General features: G+C 35.2%; 1 protein-coding gene across 1 annotated transcript; it reads right to left on the reverse strand.

Moving 5' to 3' along the window:
• Nucleotides 1–871: 871 nt before the first annotated feature.
• On the reverse strand, nucleotides 872–6,264 carry LOC118266291 (uncharacterized). Its single transcript, XM_050694670.1, has 3 exons — nucleotides 6,067–6,264; nucleotides 3,753–4,986; nucleotides 872–1,520 (listed from the first exon to the last, which is right to left on the reverse strand). The coding sequence occupies exons 2-3, from the start codon at nucleotides 4,960–4,962 to the stop codon at nucleotides 1,486–1,488; spliced, it is 1,245 nt and encodes a 414-aa protein (XP_050550627.1). The 5' UTR covers nucleotides 4,963–4,986; nucleotides 6,067–6,264; the 3' UTR covers nucleotides 872–1,485.
• Between the last annotated feature and the right edge of the window lie 13,079 nt (nucleotides 6,265–19,343).

The raw sequence follows: 19,343 nt of genomic DNA on the forward strand, positions 1-19,343 counted from the left end.
GCCGCTGCAAAGTAGCTATACAAGAAAGATGCACAACTCGAATATGCGATGTATCGACAGTAAAGAAGCCATCCATAGCACGCATCTTTCCATATAAAAAATATAGCTTAGGTATTTGAGTCCATTTCCACCAGTACTAAACTAACTAACTAACAAACGCATCCACAGCAACGAAACAGCACATCCCTGGTGAAAAAGCACCGTAACGAAGTTCGAATCCTACGTCAAATATAAACGTGCCAATCTACGAAGTACATAAGAATATTAAAATCATAGGAATAAATAAAATACTCTTTAGGTCTATTTATTTTCGCTGTAAATCGTGAATGTCTTGACAGCCAGGCAGTTGAACACAATAAGCAGCACTATTAGATAATAATATGGACTCTACAATATTAGATACACCATTACGGTTATGTTCTATTAATTCACCATAATAACACCTTTTAAAGATAAACGTTCAATAATCGACCTTATTAACGAACCATACAATTGCTATTCAATTAAGTATAAAGTATGTCAGGATTGGTGGTATAGGTACATAAAATACTCATGCGATTTTAGCTCTAATAGTTATGTGATGTAAAGGGGAAGTTGGATTGGTTGTTGGTTAAAAATACTTGGACAGTTGTGCGTAAGGAAAACCGCTGTTTGAAATTTTATTAGGGTCAAGTAATCAGAATTATAGAAATATAAAAACAAGTGATACATATATTTTGTGTTAAACTATTTTAATGTGTAGGTATCATCATCGAGAGAGTGTACCAAATATCAGATCGATCTGTCATTAGGAAGGAATAATATGCTAATTACCCACAAAATTTTACCTGTAAGGGTTCGCTGGGTATGTACACAGGAATAAAACAGCAGGTTGAATAGTAATGCACTTAACTGCTCGGCGGCTAGACAGTGACTGAGCGGCTAGCGACTCGCTAGCCGCACTCCCCACCACTGAGCATTCCCACCAGCCAGCGTGCTACATTTATTATCTGTAATACACTACATATCTACCTTTTACAAAATTTGAAAAATTGAAAATATTATTCTAGGATGCTCATCAGAATCACAATACTACAATATTAACACTTAACAATAACAAGGTACAAAATCAGCCAAAAATCAGTTATTCTCTTTCACTTAATTCTTCATCTTCATTATTATGGTTCTCTAAATATTTATTTGGGCATACTTCCCATTTACCTTCGACCTTCTTCAAGTGTACTATATTCCTACGAAGTCGTTTCCCATTTTCATCATTTACTACTTCAACGTCATTGCCTTTTTTATTGAGTACCGTATGTGGCGCATCATTAAATGTAGCTGTTAACTTATTCTCCTTCACGGTGTTTTTTACATATACTTTTTCTCCGACTTCAATGTTTGATTCAGTTGCTTGTCTTTTTCTGTCTGCATATTCTTTGCCCTTTGTTTTCATTTCCACATCTCTGTCCTTTGTTTCTAGATCTACTTCTGCAAATTCAATATCTAACACAGAAGGTAGCTTGTCTCTGAATTTACGCCTGAAAAAAGTTCAGCAGGAGATTTACCGGTCACAGAATGAGGAGTGCTATTGTACATGGTCATATATTTAAGTAAATCTTCTTGCCAATTGGACCTTTGGCTTTGGCTTATTCGTAACCGTTTCAATATGTCCCTGTTTTGTCTTTCAACCTCCCCGTTTTGCTGTGGCCAATAAGGAATGCTATGGAACAACTGAATACCGAATTCTTTGCAAAAATCATCGAATTCTGTACTAATAAACTGTCGGCCGTTATCAGCAGTAATACTCACGGGTGTGCCTAATCGAGAAAATATCTCTTTCAGTATATTTATTGTGTGCGTTGAGTCAATAGTTTTTGTAATTTTTACCTCTTTATAACGACTATAATAATCTATAACGACTAAAAGGTAATGTCCAGTCGGTAAGGGTCCGAGATAATCTATGGCTATATCAATCCAGGGTTGTATTGGAAGCTCACGTCTGCGCATGGGATTCGGGGGATTAGGAGCAGAAACTAGAGTACAGCCCTTACAAGATCTGACATAATGTTCTGCGTCTCTATCGATTTTGGGCCACCATACTTTGGATCGTAGTCGTGTTTTCATAGCTACGATACCCGGATGACCTTCGTGAGCTGCATTTAAAACTTTCGACCTCAAAATAGACGGAATAACGATTTTATTCCCTCGCAAAAGTAAATTATCTTGAAAACAAAGCTCATGTTCGAAGATCTTGTAAGTGCTGACGCTTTGTTCCCAGTTATTATTATAGATTCCAATTCTAACTAATTTCAGTTCTGGATCCGCTTCACATGCTTGCGTCAGCTCACGCAAGGTGATTGCGGTAGGACGAGATTCATCAACAACTAGATTTAAATAGTTATCGTCATCGAAAGGTTCTGGAGACTGACTATTATCGACACACAATCGCGACAATGAATCCGCAATATTTTTCTTGCCCGGACTATAGACAATTTTAAAATTGTACGACTGTAGGCGGAGAACCCAACGTTCGATTCTCGCACATGGTTTAGAATCTGGCCCGAATATTACCTCCAGAGGCTTGTGGTCACTGATGAGTTCGAAACTATCCTTGCCAAACAAATACATATCAAAATGTTCTACTGCCCATACTAGAGCAAGAGCTTCTTTCTCAGTTTGACAATAACGTTTTTCGCGGTCTGAGAGGCTTTTGTTACCGAATGCAATTATTCGCGGCCCATTCTTACCATGCTGAACGAGTACAGCGCCTAACCCAACTGGACTAGCATCAGCGTATACTTGGGTGCGGTCTAGTGGATCATAGTATCCTAAGGTTTTAATTTGTGTCATAGCCCGTTTTAACCCTTCAAATGCGCGTGACTGTTTATCACCCCAATGAGAAGTAATATTAGTACCCTTGTTCAGTTTTAATCTTAAAAGTTCGCGTAAAGGTTCAGTCCATGTTGCTAAATTAGGGATCCATTTTCCTACATAATTTACCAGCCCTAAAAAGCTTTGTACCTCTTCAATGACACTAGGTACTCGAAAAGAGTCAATTGTTTTAATATACTTATCTAAGGGCTTTACTCCCTCACAAGACAGTCGATGCCCGAGGAATTCTATTTGTTTAACCCCGTAAACACACTTTTCATCATTTAAAGAGACATGATTATCTTTTAAAACCTGTAAAACTTGTTTTAACCTCGCCCCATGTTCAGCCACATTGCTACCGTAGACGACAATGTCATCTATAAAATTAACCACCCCAGTACAAGGCAAAAGTACTCTTTCTAAGTTCTTCTGAAAAAATTCAGGAGCGCAGGAAATACCGAACATGAGTCGCTTGTATCTAAACAGTCCCTGGCTACAAATGAATGTTGTGATGTATCTACAATTCTCACTCAACTCTAATTGATGAAATGAATTTTTTAGATCCAGTTTAGAAAATATTTTGGCATTTCTGAACTTTGGTATTAGCTGTTCCATAGTGGGCAAAGGATGTTTTTCTCTAATAATGGCTTGATTTGCTCGCCTCATGTCTACACAGATGCGAACATCTCCGTTACTTTTTAGAACGGGTACAAGGGGAGAGATCCAATCAGAAGGGCCATTTACGGGTTCTATGATATCTAAATCAAGTAGCTCCTGAATTTTTTTATTAATTTTAGCCTCCAAGGGTATTGGAACTCTTCGACAAGGTTGAGAGACCGGTTTGACAGACATATCTATAGGGATATGGATTTGGACATCTTTAAATTTAGGAAACCTACCATCGATTGCATTAACACCTATTCCTAGTTTCAGAACTCCGAGTCTAGTAGCAGTATCTTTTCCAAGTAAATTCCTTGTGCCGTCCTTTACAACATAAAAAGTTGCTTTGATGCCAGGCAATCCGTTATTAACCATTATGGTAGAATCAAATGCGCCGAGAACTGTTAGAGGGTTTTGACTTCCATAGGCCTTGAATGTCTTGTTCGGGTTTTTTACTTGATTTTCAACTAGAATTTTTTTGCTTTTTAGAGTTTGCCAAGTTACGTCACTAACTATATTATATTTACTACCAGAGTCAATTAACATGTCAATTAAGACATTCCCAAGAACACATTTAATAGTGTCGTCACCTTCAATTTGAAAAATGTAATCGACTTCATCAGATTTACTTTTTAACTTTTTATCAGGATGTATATACTGGTTTGACTTAGATGTATCATCATTTGATTTTCGTTTCTTTGCCCTAGTTCTGCACAGTTTTCGGAAATGTCCAATAAACCCGCACTTGAGACATTTTTTATCACGGGCTGGGCAAAACTTACTATCACTTGAATGAGTGCCACCACAACGGGAACAAGAATTAGAATTCGAACTCTTTTTACTCGTACGCGTCTCTACTCTATTTACTGACAGGTCTTTACTAGGTCCTGGCAAACCAAAGTTATTGAGTTGACGGTTTACTGTTTCCAAAGCGTTTGCCTCGAATATAATTTTGTCCAGTGTAACGTCATCACCGAGAGTCAGGATTGTTTTTCTTAATTTGGCTGACTCGCATTTTTCAGTGATTTGATCGATCATATGTTCATCAGGGGCAGTAAATTTGCATTTCGAACTTTGGTGTCGAAGCCTAACAAGAAACTTATCAAACTTCTCTCCGCTTTCTTGTTTAATGAGTCTAAACAAATGACGCTCATATACCCGACTTTGTTTGGGTGCAAAATACTCATTTAGTTTGTTGATGGCAACTGTAAAAATATCGTTGTCATCATCGGCAGTAGTTTCTAAATGTGCGCCAGGAATATTATAGTAAACTTCCTGCAGGGTTAAACCACCCATATGTAAGAGCACAGCTCTTTTTGCTTCTGGTGTGGTAACATTAGTAGCGATTAAGTACAACTCAAGCGCACGCTTCCACTTTTCCCACCGTAGTCCCACCGAAGCCGGGTCCCCATCACAGTCCAAGGACTCTAGTGGCGGTAGGTGTGACATATTTTTTTTTTTTTTTTGGACTACCTGCAACAAAGGATTAATATCCTTTTATAGGTACCGTTCCGATTTTCATCGAACTACCTCTAGATCTCCATGAATCGGCATTTGTCGACATAATTATACATGTTGGTTTTACCAATCATATAATAGATCTTTTAGGTACCGTTTGGTTGCCCAAACTACCTCTGATAACCACGTTTATGTTGACAGAACAGAAATCAAAATTAAACATATTTAGGTGTATACTATATAACAGTAAATAAGCTAAAAGTTCTCAAAAAGTTTGTCTAATGAATAATAATTTATTGTAACAATAGCTACTTTGAATAACACTGACATTCAAATCATTAAACGGTTTTGTTCCACCAACAACTATCGTGGTATATTTTCATGCAAGGTACATTGGTAAGTCAATAACGACTATTTAGGTACCAATCGAGTAACAAAATCAGCCTTATCTTGAAACATTCGTTTTGTGATCCAAAAGACAAATTACGGAAATTCATTGTTATTATTATTGAACCGAAATTATAGTTCTTTAATTGTGTATATAATTAATGTAGTCAAAAGGTTAATCAGAATGCTGGTTTCAATAAAATAATAGCATACGAAAGCTAAATAACCCAATCAATTCAATTATTGTGGCATAACTAAAATTTTATTTAAGTAGGTGTTAACAACCACTGGGAACACCAGACGCATCTAACCTAATATTATTTAATTATTAAGTATTACTCATATATTAAACCTCTTTTATGATTCCAAAAAGTAAATGAAGTAATTTAAAAATAATTGTTTAAAAATGGAACGTCGAGATTTTTTTAAAAAGAAATGGCGGAAAATTGTTTATTATACAAATTTTTCGATGACTAAGAATAAATTTGTATTTGCTGAATAGTTTTAAATTTAATTTTATCTTGAACTGACATAGGTTATTTTATTTCAATTATGACGTATGAATTTTATGTAACAAGATTCAATAACAGTATAAAGTTCATATTCATTCCTAGTTATATAAAGCTACAAGGAATATCTCAACGAATAAAAACTGATTAGTCACTGATTTACCTCTTAATTTGATATTTTTGGAATTTTTGTACATACCTTACGGTTTTGTAATCCTGGCAGGGTCGCCACTTGTAAGGGTTCGCTGGGTATGTACACAGGAATAAAACAGCAGGTTGAATAGTAATGCACTTAACTGCTCGGCGGCTAGACAGTGACTGAGCGGCTAGCGACTCGCTAGCCGCACTCCCCACCACTGAGCATTCCCACCAGCCAGCGTGCTACATTTATTATCTGTAATACACTACATTACCCAAATAAATTAACGATGCAAGCTAGATAAAACCGTTTAGTAAAATACACATTTTAACATTTTATTGAATAACCGAAGATTATTATTTGTGGTGCATAAGTGTTCCAAATTTGAAATCCAGGATCCTCCAAGCTAGGGAAAGGCTAGCTAGTCTTTGCTATAGATTGAACTTATACATCATGAGACCAAATACAGTCTCGTGTTGTTCTTATTTGGTAGTTGATAGCCACACTTGCGATAAGTCAATCAGCAAGCCAATCGAATTTATAAAAAGTCTTATCTACCTAACTAGCTACTGGCGCGCGGTTTCACCTATTTATAACCTTTAAGCATCCGCGATAATTGCACTATCCAACACAAAAATAATTATACAAATCAAACCAATAGTTTCTGCGATTAGCGCGTTCAAACCAACAAACCAACTCTTTAGTTTATTGTAGTTTACTTTATTAATAACTGATCTCAAAAATAAAATACAGGATCTATAATAGACTTATCAATCAAGTTTTAACCTTAGAAGAAAACATTATAGTCTAGCTGTAACCAATAAACAGACAGGTCAATTAAGGACAATAAATAGTAAGTCATTTGTATGTAATGTTCTCGGAAACCCCTGCGTTATTACTGAGTGTGAATGTGAGTTATGTTCTTAAGAACTGGATGCATGCTCTTGACACACTTACTGAGCCGAGGAACTTTGCAGGAATAGGGTAGACATGTTGGAAATAAATGTTGGATAATTTCTGTTGTACCCACTTACATATTATGTGCACTTTCTCTGCTATAACTCTGCATCTCATCGTTCTGCACCACCCAATGGTTGACTGTCAGAGAATGCCCATAGCAATAAGTCTACTAATGTCACTGTGTATATGCAATAAAGTTTTAAATAAATTATGCATAATATTATGCACCTCTATTTTCTTCTTCAGGGAACAAAATGTCAAATATAATATATCAACACAACAAATCACACTTTTAAAGGTGTGATACACTATTATAAATATAAAATTTGTTTATTTGGATGTTTGTGCGTCAACCACGCTGATACTAATGAGCGGATTTTGACAAAATTTGCTATACAGACAGAATTTAAGCTGCGACAGACAACCGAAATGCGAGAGAAGCCGCTAGTACCTAATGATTTAACGATCAAAGTAAATTTTACGTATTAATAATTTTACTCATAGCAAATAATAAAAGTAAACGTTAGTAATATTATTCAAACAGAAAGAAACATCAGTCGTTTAAAATGAATACTGTTTTGATTGTATCTCTTTGATTAAACACTTTATTATTCCTTGGCGATGTTAGAAATATTCCGTCTATCTTGTGTCTATTAGAATGTTATTTGAACCAACAAACTATTCGGTTATATTTTAGTGCTTTTTTATGCAAACGAGCAGACGACCACCTGATGGTAAGCGATCAGCGCCGCCCATGGACACCCGTCACATCAGAGGAATCACAGGTGTGTTGCCGGCCTTTTAAAAAGTATGCTCTTTTCTTGAATGTTTCAAGGTCGTATCGGTTTGGAAATACTGCCGATGACAGTGTTTAATTAGTAGTGATTCATCTTTTATCATACTGCACTACGGGATGGTATTACGTATCTAATATTCGTCTCCTTCTTCATAGATTTTGTTATCAAAATAGATGAACTACAATTCGTTGTCTATGAATTTCTAAAATTCATTCTGGTCATTCCTAACTATGTTGTAATTTGTAGAAAGAATTTAAAATCATTCTCATTTCTGAGAGATCATCCACATACAAAAACGCCGCTCAATTATTTTAAATTGAACTGAAATATTCCATTAAACTAACTCCCTAATTATTATCACATTCAGCCATCCATTACACTACAGATTAAGCAATTTGGAATTCTATTTAATATAAAATAGAGTACAAAATTGATATTGAAATGTAGTGTGTCAAATTCTGAGAATACAAGATGGTTGACTCATTTTTGGCGCGTAAAGTTTTTGATACTTTATCCTCAAAGGGTTTTGGGCCATGGTCACTATGGTCCAGTTATTCTGTGATAATTGTGATATATTTATTATGAATGGAATCTTTTGAATGAAGATGTCTTTTTTTCCTTATAATTTCTTAGTAAATAGGAAAGGTAAATAGGCTTGTGATAATTACATACTTAGCTAAAGACAAAGTTAACACTCTTGTGATGACTTTTTATGAGGATAAACCGGTAAACATGCACACAGATCACTTGATGCGCCCTTTTGCAGGTTATGTTAGGAATTTGAGGATTGTTGGGGATACACGGATACTAGTTAGGGGAGGGTGGTAATTGGGCCGGTAACCTCACTTACACGACGTGAAACAAAGCTTGCTTTGTTTCACGTCGGGTTTCTGTGAGGCCGTAATAGTGAAATATTTTTTTATGGAATAGGAAGCAAACGAGCTGACAGACAAACTTAATTGGATAATGTCTTATGAAGCTATCTTATACCTAAACCATAATGAAACATGTAGCCCTACACACCTACATGAACACAGTCATGTATATAGGATAAAAAAGTAAATACTTACACGTTACCTACATGAACAGTTGTTATATCATAAAGAAGTAAATACAAGTACTACCAATAATTACACCATAATATTTTTCCACATACTCAGTGATTGCCCATTACTGTTATGGCAGACTAAACGCTCCACTGAGATAAACACTAAAGAATCTATTAATCACTTCACTGAGCCTGGTAATGTGTCTAGAATTCTATCTGACTAGACACTAGACTTGCCTAGAGTACGTATTGGTATTTTGTAGTTATTTGTAAACATGTCATACATATTTGTCGATTGATTATGTATGTATAACTGATTTTGTATAGACTTTATACATGTTAAAATTCTATATCGAAAGGATAGATCTAAAACAAGATCTAGTCACAATCTTGATACATAATACCTAAAGAATTTTATTCTAAATTCTAAATATTTTTAATTTACTTTTTAAAGAAAACGTTCCCCCACACTAAGATTTTCACCTATGTCGTGGATGCGTTTTATAAATATACAACTTCGCATACACATCACACCCAGAGTCGAAATAACAATTTGTGGATCACACAGTGAGGTTACCGGAGGTCCAATTCCCTTCCCAATCCCCGATACCCCAACAAACCTTAAATTCCTAACCCCCAAAAGGCCGGCAACGCATTTGTAACGCCTCTGGTGTTTTAAGTGTCCATAGGCGGCGCCGATTGCTTACCAACAGGTGATACGTAAGCTCAGGTTCCATAAAAAAAAAATCACAAAGAGTTGCTTCGAGCTGCGAACGAACCCGCTATACGTTGCCTAGTCTCCGCACCAGTCAGGCCACCTATTCCAATCACCAATCATAGTCTTGATTTATTCTGAATACCTACTCATTAGTCCTACATTAGTTTTAAGTCTAGGAAGTGTTATTGCTTATTAAAGTCAATTTGAAATATTAATCCTTATCCTCCATAATTACACTTCTATATATTTCCTAATACATAAGCGACATGTTTTTGCTCCTCTACCAAACAAGTTTAGAAAAAAACATGTAAAAAATCTCGTTCTTATTAATTTGTCAATAATATTTAACATTTCTATGATAATTTTTAAAATAGCTATTATAATAAGCAAATGAAATGCGAGAAACCGGGTCTACTATATTTTGTTTTTATTTCTGTCGTGTCGATATACGATTTATGTGGATATACCTACCTAAATAGTCAAATAATGTGTTTGTTTTGTTCAAAAAGAAATAGATAAGAATAGAAAAATATTGTTACAATAAGAAAAACAGCTACAAAAACTGCAAGTGACTCGAAGTGCACTTCGAAAATTTTATTCGATTGTTTTTTTATTTATGGCATCGAGCTTTGGCTACCATCTCACCTGGTGGTAAGCGATGATGTGGCCCACAATGGAGCACGTCTGCTCTATAAGCAACATAATATATTATTCACTCAGGCCTAGCAGGCATCCAGGTTATACTCATCAGGAAACACAGACTCCGGTAAATAATTCCACTCCCTAGCAGTTCGCTGATTGAAACTGCATTGACATTGAAATTGGTTTAAAGAGAAAGCGCCTTGATCATCAATTGATTAATCAGCCTCCCTATTCCAAAAATCACCTACATAGGTATCCCTCGTCCATATACGAGTATCTACATAATATTTATATTGAATTACTACGACATAGTTGACACTTAAAGAAAAACCCAGTGCCGGATTAGCCATATAGTAGGAGCATAATATGTACAAATTTAGGAAGTAATGACATTGTTATAGAACTATTATTGGAACTTGAGACGGGATATTTACCATGTTTATTTATGTCGATGAGTTTCCGATATTTCGGCACTGTTGCAAGCGCCATGATCACGGACACAAGATGGTAAATATCCCGTCTCAAGTTCTAATAACAATAATAGTTAGTGACCATGTCAGTTTAAAAACTTATATTGTTCTAGAACTTGAGACGGGCCTTATTGTAAACGTGCTGTTTTATTTACATCCTAAATTTCAATAGGCAATAATAAAATAACTCACCGGCCCCCTGTTCACAATTGCTACGGGCCCCGCGTCGGTTTTATCCGGCACTGGAAAACACCACAACAAACATCATTATTATTTAATAAAATAAGCTTCAAAACAGTTTGGTATTCGTACCCCATAGTTTACGAGTTAACCGTATTATAATGTGAGGTAGTGAAGTGAAATATTATGATAATTCTGTGCTACAAGACAAGACTACAACCTATCATTAGAGCGGCCATATAATTTCGTATCACTGAGCTTGTACAATCACTGACAAACGCTGAATAGTTTAGTAAGTATTCGTAGGTTATTTTGTTTCCCAAGCGTACGGCGCGAAATATTCATCTATTACTTAACGAGTTCCAGGTAGCTCCTCAATTTAAACGTTTAGATTGAGGAGTCACTTTTGCATTAATATATCTATTTATATATCTTGCTGCAAAATTAGCTACCTTGCTGCTAAATAATGGTAAAATCAGATTTAAAAAATTGGATGTGGCTCCTCAATCCTTACGGACATCGTCGCGTTCCGTGTGCACTTCATAGAGCCATCAGACCACTACAGATGGGACCTAGTAGGACTGATGCCCGACTGAGAGCTGCGGACTACCTAGCAGGTTTACTGAGGCTTGGGCTTATAGAGCAGGAGTAGGAATGGCTTTTACTCAAGTACTGCACTCGTATGCATTTTAATAACACGACCACGTCTATGATGATGATGACCGAAGGTGATGAATATTTTAATAATTAATTTCAATATTAATTAAAGCATCCGCAAGTAATGAGATCATGCTGTATTACCCAGGTACCTATATTTTTTGCAGATTAAGCAGAATCTTAAAGGGATGACCAGGTAAATAAATAAAATAATTACATGACTGTGTTTTCCTTTATTTTTTACTATTGACATCCTAGTACCTAAGGATTGCGTCAACTGCCTTATTAAGTTAGTCGACTGATTAGAATGACGTCTTTGATTCGATCACCAGGTTAGGTGCTGGTAAAATGTTACCAATTGGGTTTTACGATTTAGGAAGTCTCGTCGGTTAAGTACGTACCTACCTATATTAGCTAGTCATTTAAATTCTTAGTTGTATTATTGTAGAGATAGTTACTTCCTTCATAGAATATTTTGCCAAGTTCCGAATTCAATAGGGTAGATGACTAATTTTTCTTTTAATGTCCGTCTTGTCATATTTTAAAACATTAGACACGTATTCATTTTCATTTACTTTTTTTTATTTTATTACGGAAACAAAATAAATACTTTCGAAAGTAGGTATATATCGATTATATCGATTTGAAATATAGCGTGACGTCACTTCTAGGTACATTTTAAACGTAGAAATCGACACCAGCAATTTATACTACGCTAACTCAAAAAGCGTACTTTACAGTAGAGGCGTTTAAAGGGAAAAACGTGATAACTTTTACATTAATTAAGATACTTTTTTGAAATTTGGTATGCTTAATATTTAATTTATTCATTGTAATATCTCATATTTATATTTCCTTAATTATTTCTATTTTTTGATTTAGCGCAAGTTAGCCGTATATAAACGTAAATCATCAAAAAAAATTACATCTTATACACGTCTAACTAATGTTAGCGTAGTGTAGTACGAGAGGTCGTAGTGCATGATCAATCATCTGATGCATATTTCAATATTTTATAAAGAACATGTACTTACTTACAAAAAGAATAGTCAACGTACCATTAATAAACTAATTAATACGTTACCACATAAGTATTTACTATGTAAAAGTCGCTAAGTAGTTCATTTTACAAACGAACAAGTATACACACGAACGCACTAAACTACGCTAACTATGAGTTAGTGCAGTGTTGCACGGACTTTGACCAAAGTGATCCCCGCGCACACTCCGCTAATAATAGTTGGCGTAATATAAATCGAGTGATTTCAAAAAGTACCTTTACATAGCGTTTTATAAGATTTGTAACTTTCTAATTTTTGCATATTTCTTCTCAATTTTTTTATGACGTATGTAAACACACATTTTAAGCAACTTGACATAAAAAAGTTTTTTCCAAATTTCGAGTTAGCGTAGTATAAATTGCTGGTGTCGAAATTACGTATTTGCTCCCACTCCTACCTAAACTTTAATTCGTTTCTTCTAAGTATTGTTATCTTCTATGACAAAAAAAAACGTTCTAATATTTTGTCGTTACCTAACTGACGGATTAAACAGATTTTCAATTTTCGAACCCCTTCATCATCCATATTCTTCCATACTAAAAACTTTCAAATGTTAATTTTACAAAAAAAAAATATGTTAATCGAAAAATCAGCCCTTAAACAAACCACTTTTGTGTGTAACTGTAATCCGATAGCATGGGTTACAAGAAGCGCGCTTGCATACTAAATGCTAATGTTTATATAATAACCCTCTTATATACCTCCTGTCCCGTTTACATACATTTTCTATCATTCTTCAGAACCATCCAGAAATATGGACGCTCACATTTTAGTACCAACTTTGGCTGTATTTATTTTTTTAGTAAAATATGTTTATAGTAATGATTTTGATCTCGATGTAATTTCATCTTTTGTGACTTTAGATGAGAGGCCTGTTTCTCTACTTATACCGTTTGTGTGTTGGAAACAACGTAAGTATTGATAATGTGCTGTAGTTATTAGAGAGAGAGGGATTTAGCCCAGTCAAGATAAACATATGATCTTGAAATAGTTCGCATAGAGGTGAAAATTGGCATAGACGTTTATATCTTATTATCATTATAAACAAAATGGTACCTATATAACATTTTTTCTTATGATTTACCAAAAGGTTCTGGTTTATTAAAGAGCCTCACTGCTCGGTTTTTGTTTTATATGTAGTCAGCTCTTATTCTACCTACGCCAGGAAAAAGTAGGGTTAGTATTAGAACATTCATAGCCTAAAGGCGTTATACAAGAAGAAAAACGTGGTAGTTTCACCTTGTGTAACGTTAATCAGACAAGTTAATTACGCTTTATAGATAGTATATTGCGCCGCGTATTTAGTTTTGATTATAATCAATTTATAATTATGAATTAGAATCAATGCGCGATTTCGTGCCGTTGGCATTCGCACCAAAAGCATAATTAATATGTTTAGGTCCTAAAGTTTATAATAAAATACCTAAATCCATACAAGAGTTAAATTTAAATTTGTTGTTATACAAGAAATGTTATTATAGCTTAGAAGATTTTTTAAATGATAAACTAGATTTTTAATAATTGATATTTTTTTATAATTTTGTAATATAATTTAATAATATAATAATTTTTATTAATTTCTAACTTTTGTTGCTTGTGATTACTTATTATTGGAATATCTTACATTGTTTTTGTTTAAGTTTAATAATTTTATATAATTCTTTGAATGCTTAAGAATTAAAATTATAAATATTTGTACGCCTAGACGGCATAACATGTAGCTCATATACCTATTCTACCACCATTGCATGTATTCCCTATGTGTAATATCACTCATGTTAATGCAAATAAACATATCTTTATCTTTACCATGTCATGACATGTCATCTCAGCAACCGTGTCAACAACGAGTTCAACTACGTCCCCTACAGCTAACCGAACTATTGGATCAAGGATATTATGACCTTGTCATCATTACTTACGACTACAGCCAATCCGAGATGGCAGCGTATCGTATTCAGGAACAATAGCAATCCTTCACATATACAGGGCGTCCCTGAACTCAACGTCCATATGGCACCAGATAATTTTTATATTTTTCTGATAACAGTTGGAACCACGTCGATCATCTCGTGCTATTTAGGCGTCGACTTCAGGGACACACTGTATAATAATACAAAACGTAGCAATTTTACTCTCAAAGAAAGCTCTATCAGACCCGATATTTTCTATCAGCGGAACAATGTATTTACGTACTGTAGTTTCTATCTATGTGTTTTTTCTTATGCAGATGCTCTCAAATCCTTGGCAAAGCGCATGTGTGAGGTGGGTGTTAGCACCGCCACCTCACTGCAGTATAACAGAACTGAGTATGACTTGCAGTACGTCTTGATTATTGCTGACCTGTCCTGTGAAGGGACTGACAGGTTTTTGGTGAAAGTAAGTACGAGTAACTACAAACTTTATAGTTAGCTAGAAAAATTGTGAATGAATAATACATTATTGGGGTGTAGATATTGATTTATCTAATGATTTTATGATTTTTTCCAAAATATAATATTTTTTTCTAAAATAAAAGTAGCATAAGTTTTTCCTTAGTACATTAGCTACCTGCCAATAAAAGTTCCGTCAAAATCGGTCCAGCCATTTCAGATATTAGCGGGAACAGACGTCTGTTTGTTCGATACAAACACCAATATTCATATGCATGTAGTTAAAAGTGGTTTTTTTCAAAATTATAAACAGGCACTCTAATTTAATTTATTAGTCTAGGTTTAAGAAAAATATATTCTCTTAGTAGAAATTGCGTTGCATTTGGATTGTAGGCCAGCAAAGAAGGTTATTTCAAAGCCCCATATCGCTGGTTGCTGCTAAACTATGAGGACGATGACACAGCTCTCCTTCATGCTGATATCCTGGTCGATAGCGACGTGGTGCTGGTGAACAAGATCCACGGCCAGGAGTACTGGTTTGTGGAAGGTAAGTAGAGACATAAAAAGGGTAATGTTATACTAGTACAGTTTACCTATGTTATAATATTATAACTACAGTCAGTATACTATAAGTTTTGACAAAAGATACCTAAGTATAGTTTGTCTCCCAAGTACCTATAACATTTTGTTGCGGACTATACCTAGCGGGTTTACCGGGGCTTCCGCTTGAAGAGCAGTTTCTAAGTAGGAACGGGGCGGTTTTTAGTCAGTAAGAGTCTGACACTCGCTTTCGCTTCACCAAAGACGGGCAAAGTTATTGGATGATTTTTCGCCCACAAGAACACAACATTTTGGACTCAATGTAATTAACCAAAAAAAAAAACATTTACGTATTTTATCGTTTTGACTCGCATGCATCGGTTATTGCGCATACTGGCCGTGATTATTACGGGCCCCTGACGCGGCTTGAAACCAGTCGACTAACCTCGTCAAGAAACCCGTGCCCGTGTCAAGAATGAACCGAAGATGCAATTTAATTAATTTGTGACTTCTCTCTGAATACGTACAAAAATTACAGTACCAACTATAAATAAAGTCTTAATTAAGTATCCAAAGGGTCCATTATCCTTGATATTTCTTTGGAACAAATATGTGACTTTAGTGTGACATTCAAAGTAAATAGAATGTACTGCGACTAATTGTAATAAGAGGTGTTATTTTGATAAATAAAAAACACATTAATAAGCAAAAAATATTTAATTATATTGACAGTAGGTAGGTTATTACCTTATTTTTTATTATTATCTTAATATTGTTTTTGTGACTGTTTGTTTATATTTGTTACATTAATTATAAAACGACAAAGCCTGGTAGAAAAAAAATGTAGATTAAGATTTTCAAATATAGATAGCCTAGAAAAACTAATTAAAGAAAGTCACAGTTTTCTAATACCAAGTCCATGGAAATATGGATAGATATGGAAAAATGGAAAGAAATTCAGAAAGAGCCATTATTTAGGTATTTCATTTTTCAAAAAAGGTAATAAACAATAGGTACCCATTAACTTTTATCTAAATTAAATATTGCATTTATTTTTATTTTTTTATAAACGTTGCCTCAGTAGGATTTTCTCCTGCATCGTCGGAGTGTTTACAAACATACAAGATCACATACACTTCACACCCAGACCCGAAACAATTCGTGGATCACACAAAGAGTTGCTCCGTTTGAGAATCGAACCCGCTTGCTCGGCACCCGGCCCAACTGAGCACCTAAAATGAACAGCTATGTAGTAGAAATTAGAGATCGTAGGTAACATTAATTTACTTTATAATGTAACTACAATCACTGGATATATATATAGTTATAATCATTATTGAATACTGCACAAAAGAAAACCAACAAAAAAACATATCCTGCAATAAACATGTCTTTTTAGTCCTTGTTGAAAAACGCAATAACTTGGCAACGATTCCAAGGTTGCTTTTTATACTAAATACAAAATACAAAATATTCAGCGTCTGAGGTCAACATGGATTATTCGAAACACGTATAAATTATTCGAGTTCAAATTGGATGTAACCTTTACATGTGATGCTGTCGGCAATACCTTCTAAATAGATTAATAGCGTAGTAGAGAGGCGCAAACGCAGGTATCAAAAGTTTTTAGTCAGTAAGAGTCTCACATTCCGTCTCGCCTCGCCCCAGGTGGGAGAAGGCACTGGATGATTTTCCCTCTCAAAAAAAGGTATCAAAAATGAAACAATTTTTCTGAATGTATTGACCCAGCTTGTAACAATAAACTACTGGATTGCTTCCAACAGACGTACTCAGAAACAATTAATGATTACTAATACTATTTCTTAGTAACGATTTTGTATCGAAAATAATTGCTATGTCGGGTTAAGTACCTAACCATTAATTGACTCTGACGGCGGTTATATCCACATTAGAACATCAATTTTTTATGTGTGAGAGAGCCATGCTTTAGTACGAATAGGGTGGCTCCACCGGAGTGATACCACGGCCTCACAGAAAACCAACGAGAAACTTGCGTTGTGTTGTTGTTAGTGAGGTTCCTGGAGGCCCAATGACCCCCTTCTCAAACTCCCTAATCCCCTATAATCCTCAAACTCTTATTTTTTTAATGGAAAATGAGTGCCACGTTTAATTCAAACTGCAACACTACAAACGTAATAAATAAAAGGAGTCCGTGGCCTTATAATAAGTTTTTATGACCGTTTATAGCCTATATTGTATATGCTAGTCATGTCATACTCTCACGTAGTTATAAGTCTAGATCAAATAATAGATTGTTTAATCTGATCCTACATTAAACGCTAGTTGAATACTAACATCTTAACTACTTCCTAGTTCTTAGACTAAATTAATGGTAAATTCAGGTTTATTTTGTTTGTTTAGATGAAACAATTCTTTTTATCTTATAAGTGCCATTTTCAAAAGCGCCATATAACACCAATACTTCTTTGTTCCACACAGACAAGGCTCACATCGTACGAATCGCTCGCATCGTACGCACTTCCTATGACTTCATCGGTACGCATTGCATGTAGGCATTGCCGACGAACGGCCCGTACGATGCGGATCAGTGGACGCAGTTGTATGAGTTTCTATACAAGACAAACAAATCCGTTGCGTGCGATGCGTACGATGCGGGCCTGTGAACGCTTACCTTAATGAGACAGTCACAGTCACTTTATGAAACCTTTTTTCTGTTACAGCTTACAAAATATCAGAAAACTCGGAAATAATTCACACAAAGAGATTAATATGGAGAAGAAATAACACTAAATTGGACAAAAATATCACTTTTATGGATCAAATTAACGCATCGGATACTCAAAATACTACCTCACCTGTTATATATCAATATAACGATATTAAACATAACAGGTTAGGTGTTCCAACGAATACTAATATGTTAAAAGTAACTGTTACAAAATATGGGCGGATGGAAGACTACCGAAGTTCCAATGTCCTATCTTCAAGGAGGTATGATTTGAGAGGACATACGCTGACGATGGTGAATGTGATCACGGATAGCAATGAAACGAGGCTACATATGAATGATAGATTGTAAGTACCTTCAAAGACACACATAGAATTATGACATGCTTTTAATCTCAGAAGTTTGAGTGGTTTTCCACCAGCGATGTGCTATGCTACGTGGCTGTGGATGTGTTTGACTTCCATCAATCATATTCCTTGGTACACATACTTTAGCCCTGGTGGAAACGGATCGATCAACTAATCTATGTTTTTATATATGGAAAGATGCGTGCTATGGATGGCTAGCCTACTTGAGCTGAACCTGTGCATCTTCCTCGCACAGCTACTTTGCAGCGGCGCATCTTCATAGCACGGCTACATAGCATGAGGATTTGTGGAAACGCTCACATAGTTTCATAGCTTAGCTATTACATCTTCATAGCATAGCTCCATAACACAACTCTGGCCGAGAAGCACCCTTACCTACTTTACCCGGACACCGAACCTGAAAGATACGCCTTCCTTAGCTGTTACGCTTGCAGCCTCACGAGTAACTAGGTAGTCATTGCATTTATATTATGTTAAAATTGAGTAAGTATTGAAATAGGAAAAATTCTAAACTTCTTTACCGATTCGTCAATGGAACTCGGCAATCATGCTAAAGATGGTAAGTTAATACTTGATCAGACAACATAGCGGCATAATAATATCATTAACCTACATACATATTTTTTGTTGTGATTTTTTTCTTCCGTGTACCGATCGAATTTAAATTAGATAACTTAATTAAGTTCCCATTTTAATTACCCAGTGACAGACCTACAATAACTTATTTGCCCTCTAAATAGAGGTCGATATGTGATTTCCATGTGAACTCGCTACTGTTATCAAAACAAACAAAATAACACGGAAAATATATATT

This window comes from Spodoptera frugiperda, chromosome 7, assembly GCF_023101765.2.
Source record: "Spodoptera frugiperda isolate SF20-4 chromosome 7, AGI-APGP_CSIRO_Sfru_2.0, whole genome shotgun sequence".
In the NCBI taxonomy this organism is placed as follows: Eukaryota; Metazoa; Arthropoda; class Insecta; order Lepidoptera; family Noctuidae; genus Spodoptera; species Spodoptera frugiperda.

Excerpts from the sequence above, each read along its gene's own strand:
- LOC118266291 (XM_050694670.1), bottom strand. The coding sequence starts at position 4,962 with ATGTCACACCTACCGCCACTAGAGTCCTTGGACTGTGATGGGGACCCG. Across the intron at positions 1,521-3,752 it reads AGGTGTTAATGCAATCGATG|GCGTAAATTCAGAGACAAGC; the intron begins GTAGGTTTCCTA and ends AACTTTTTTCAG.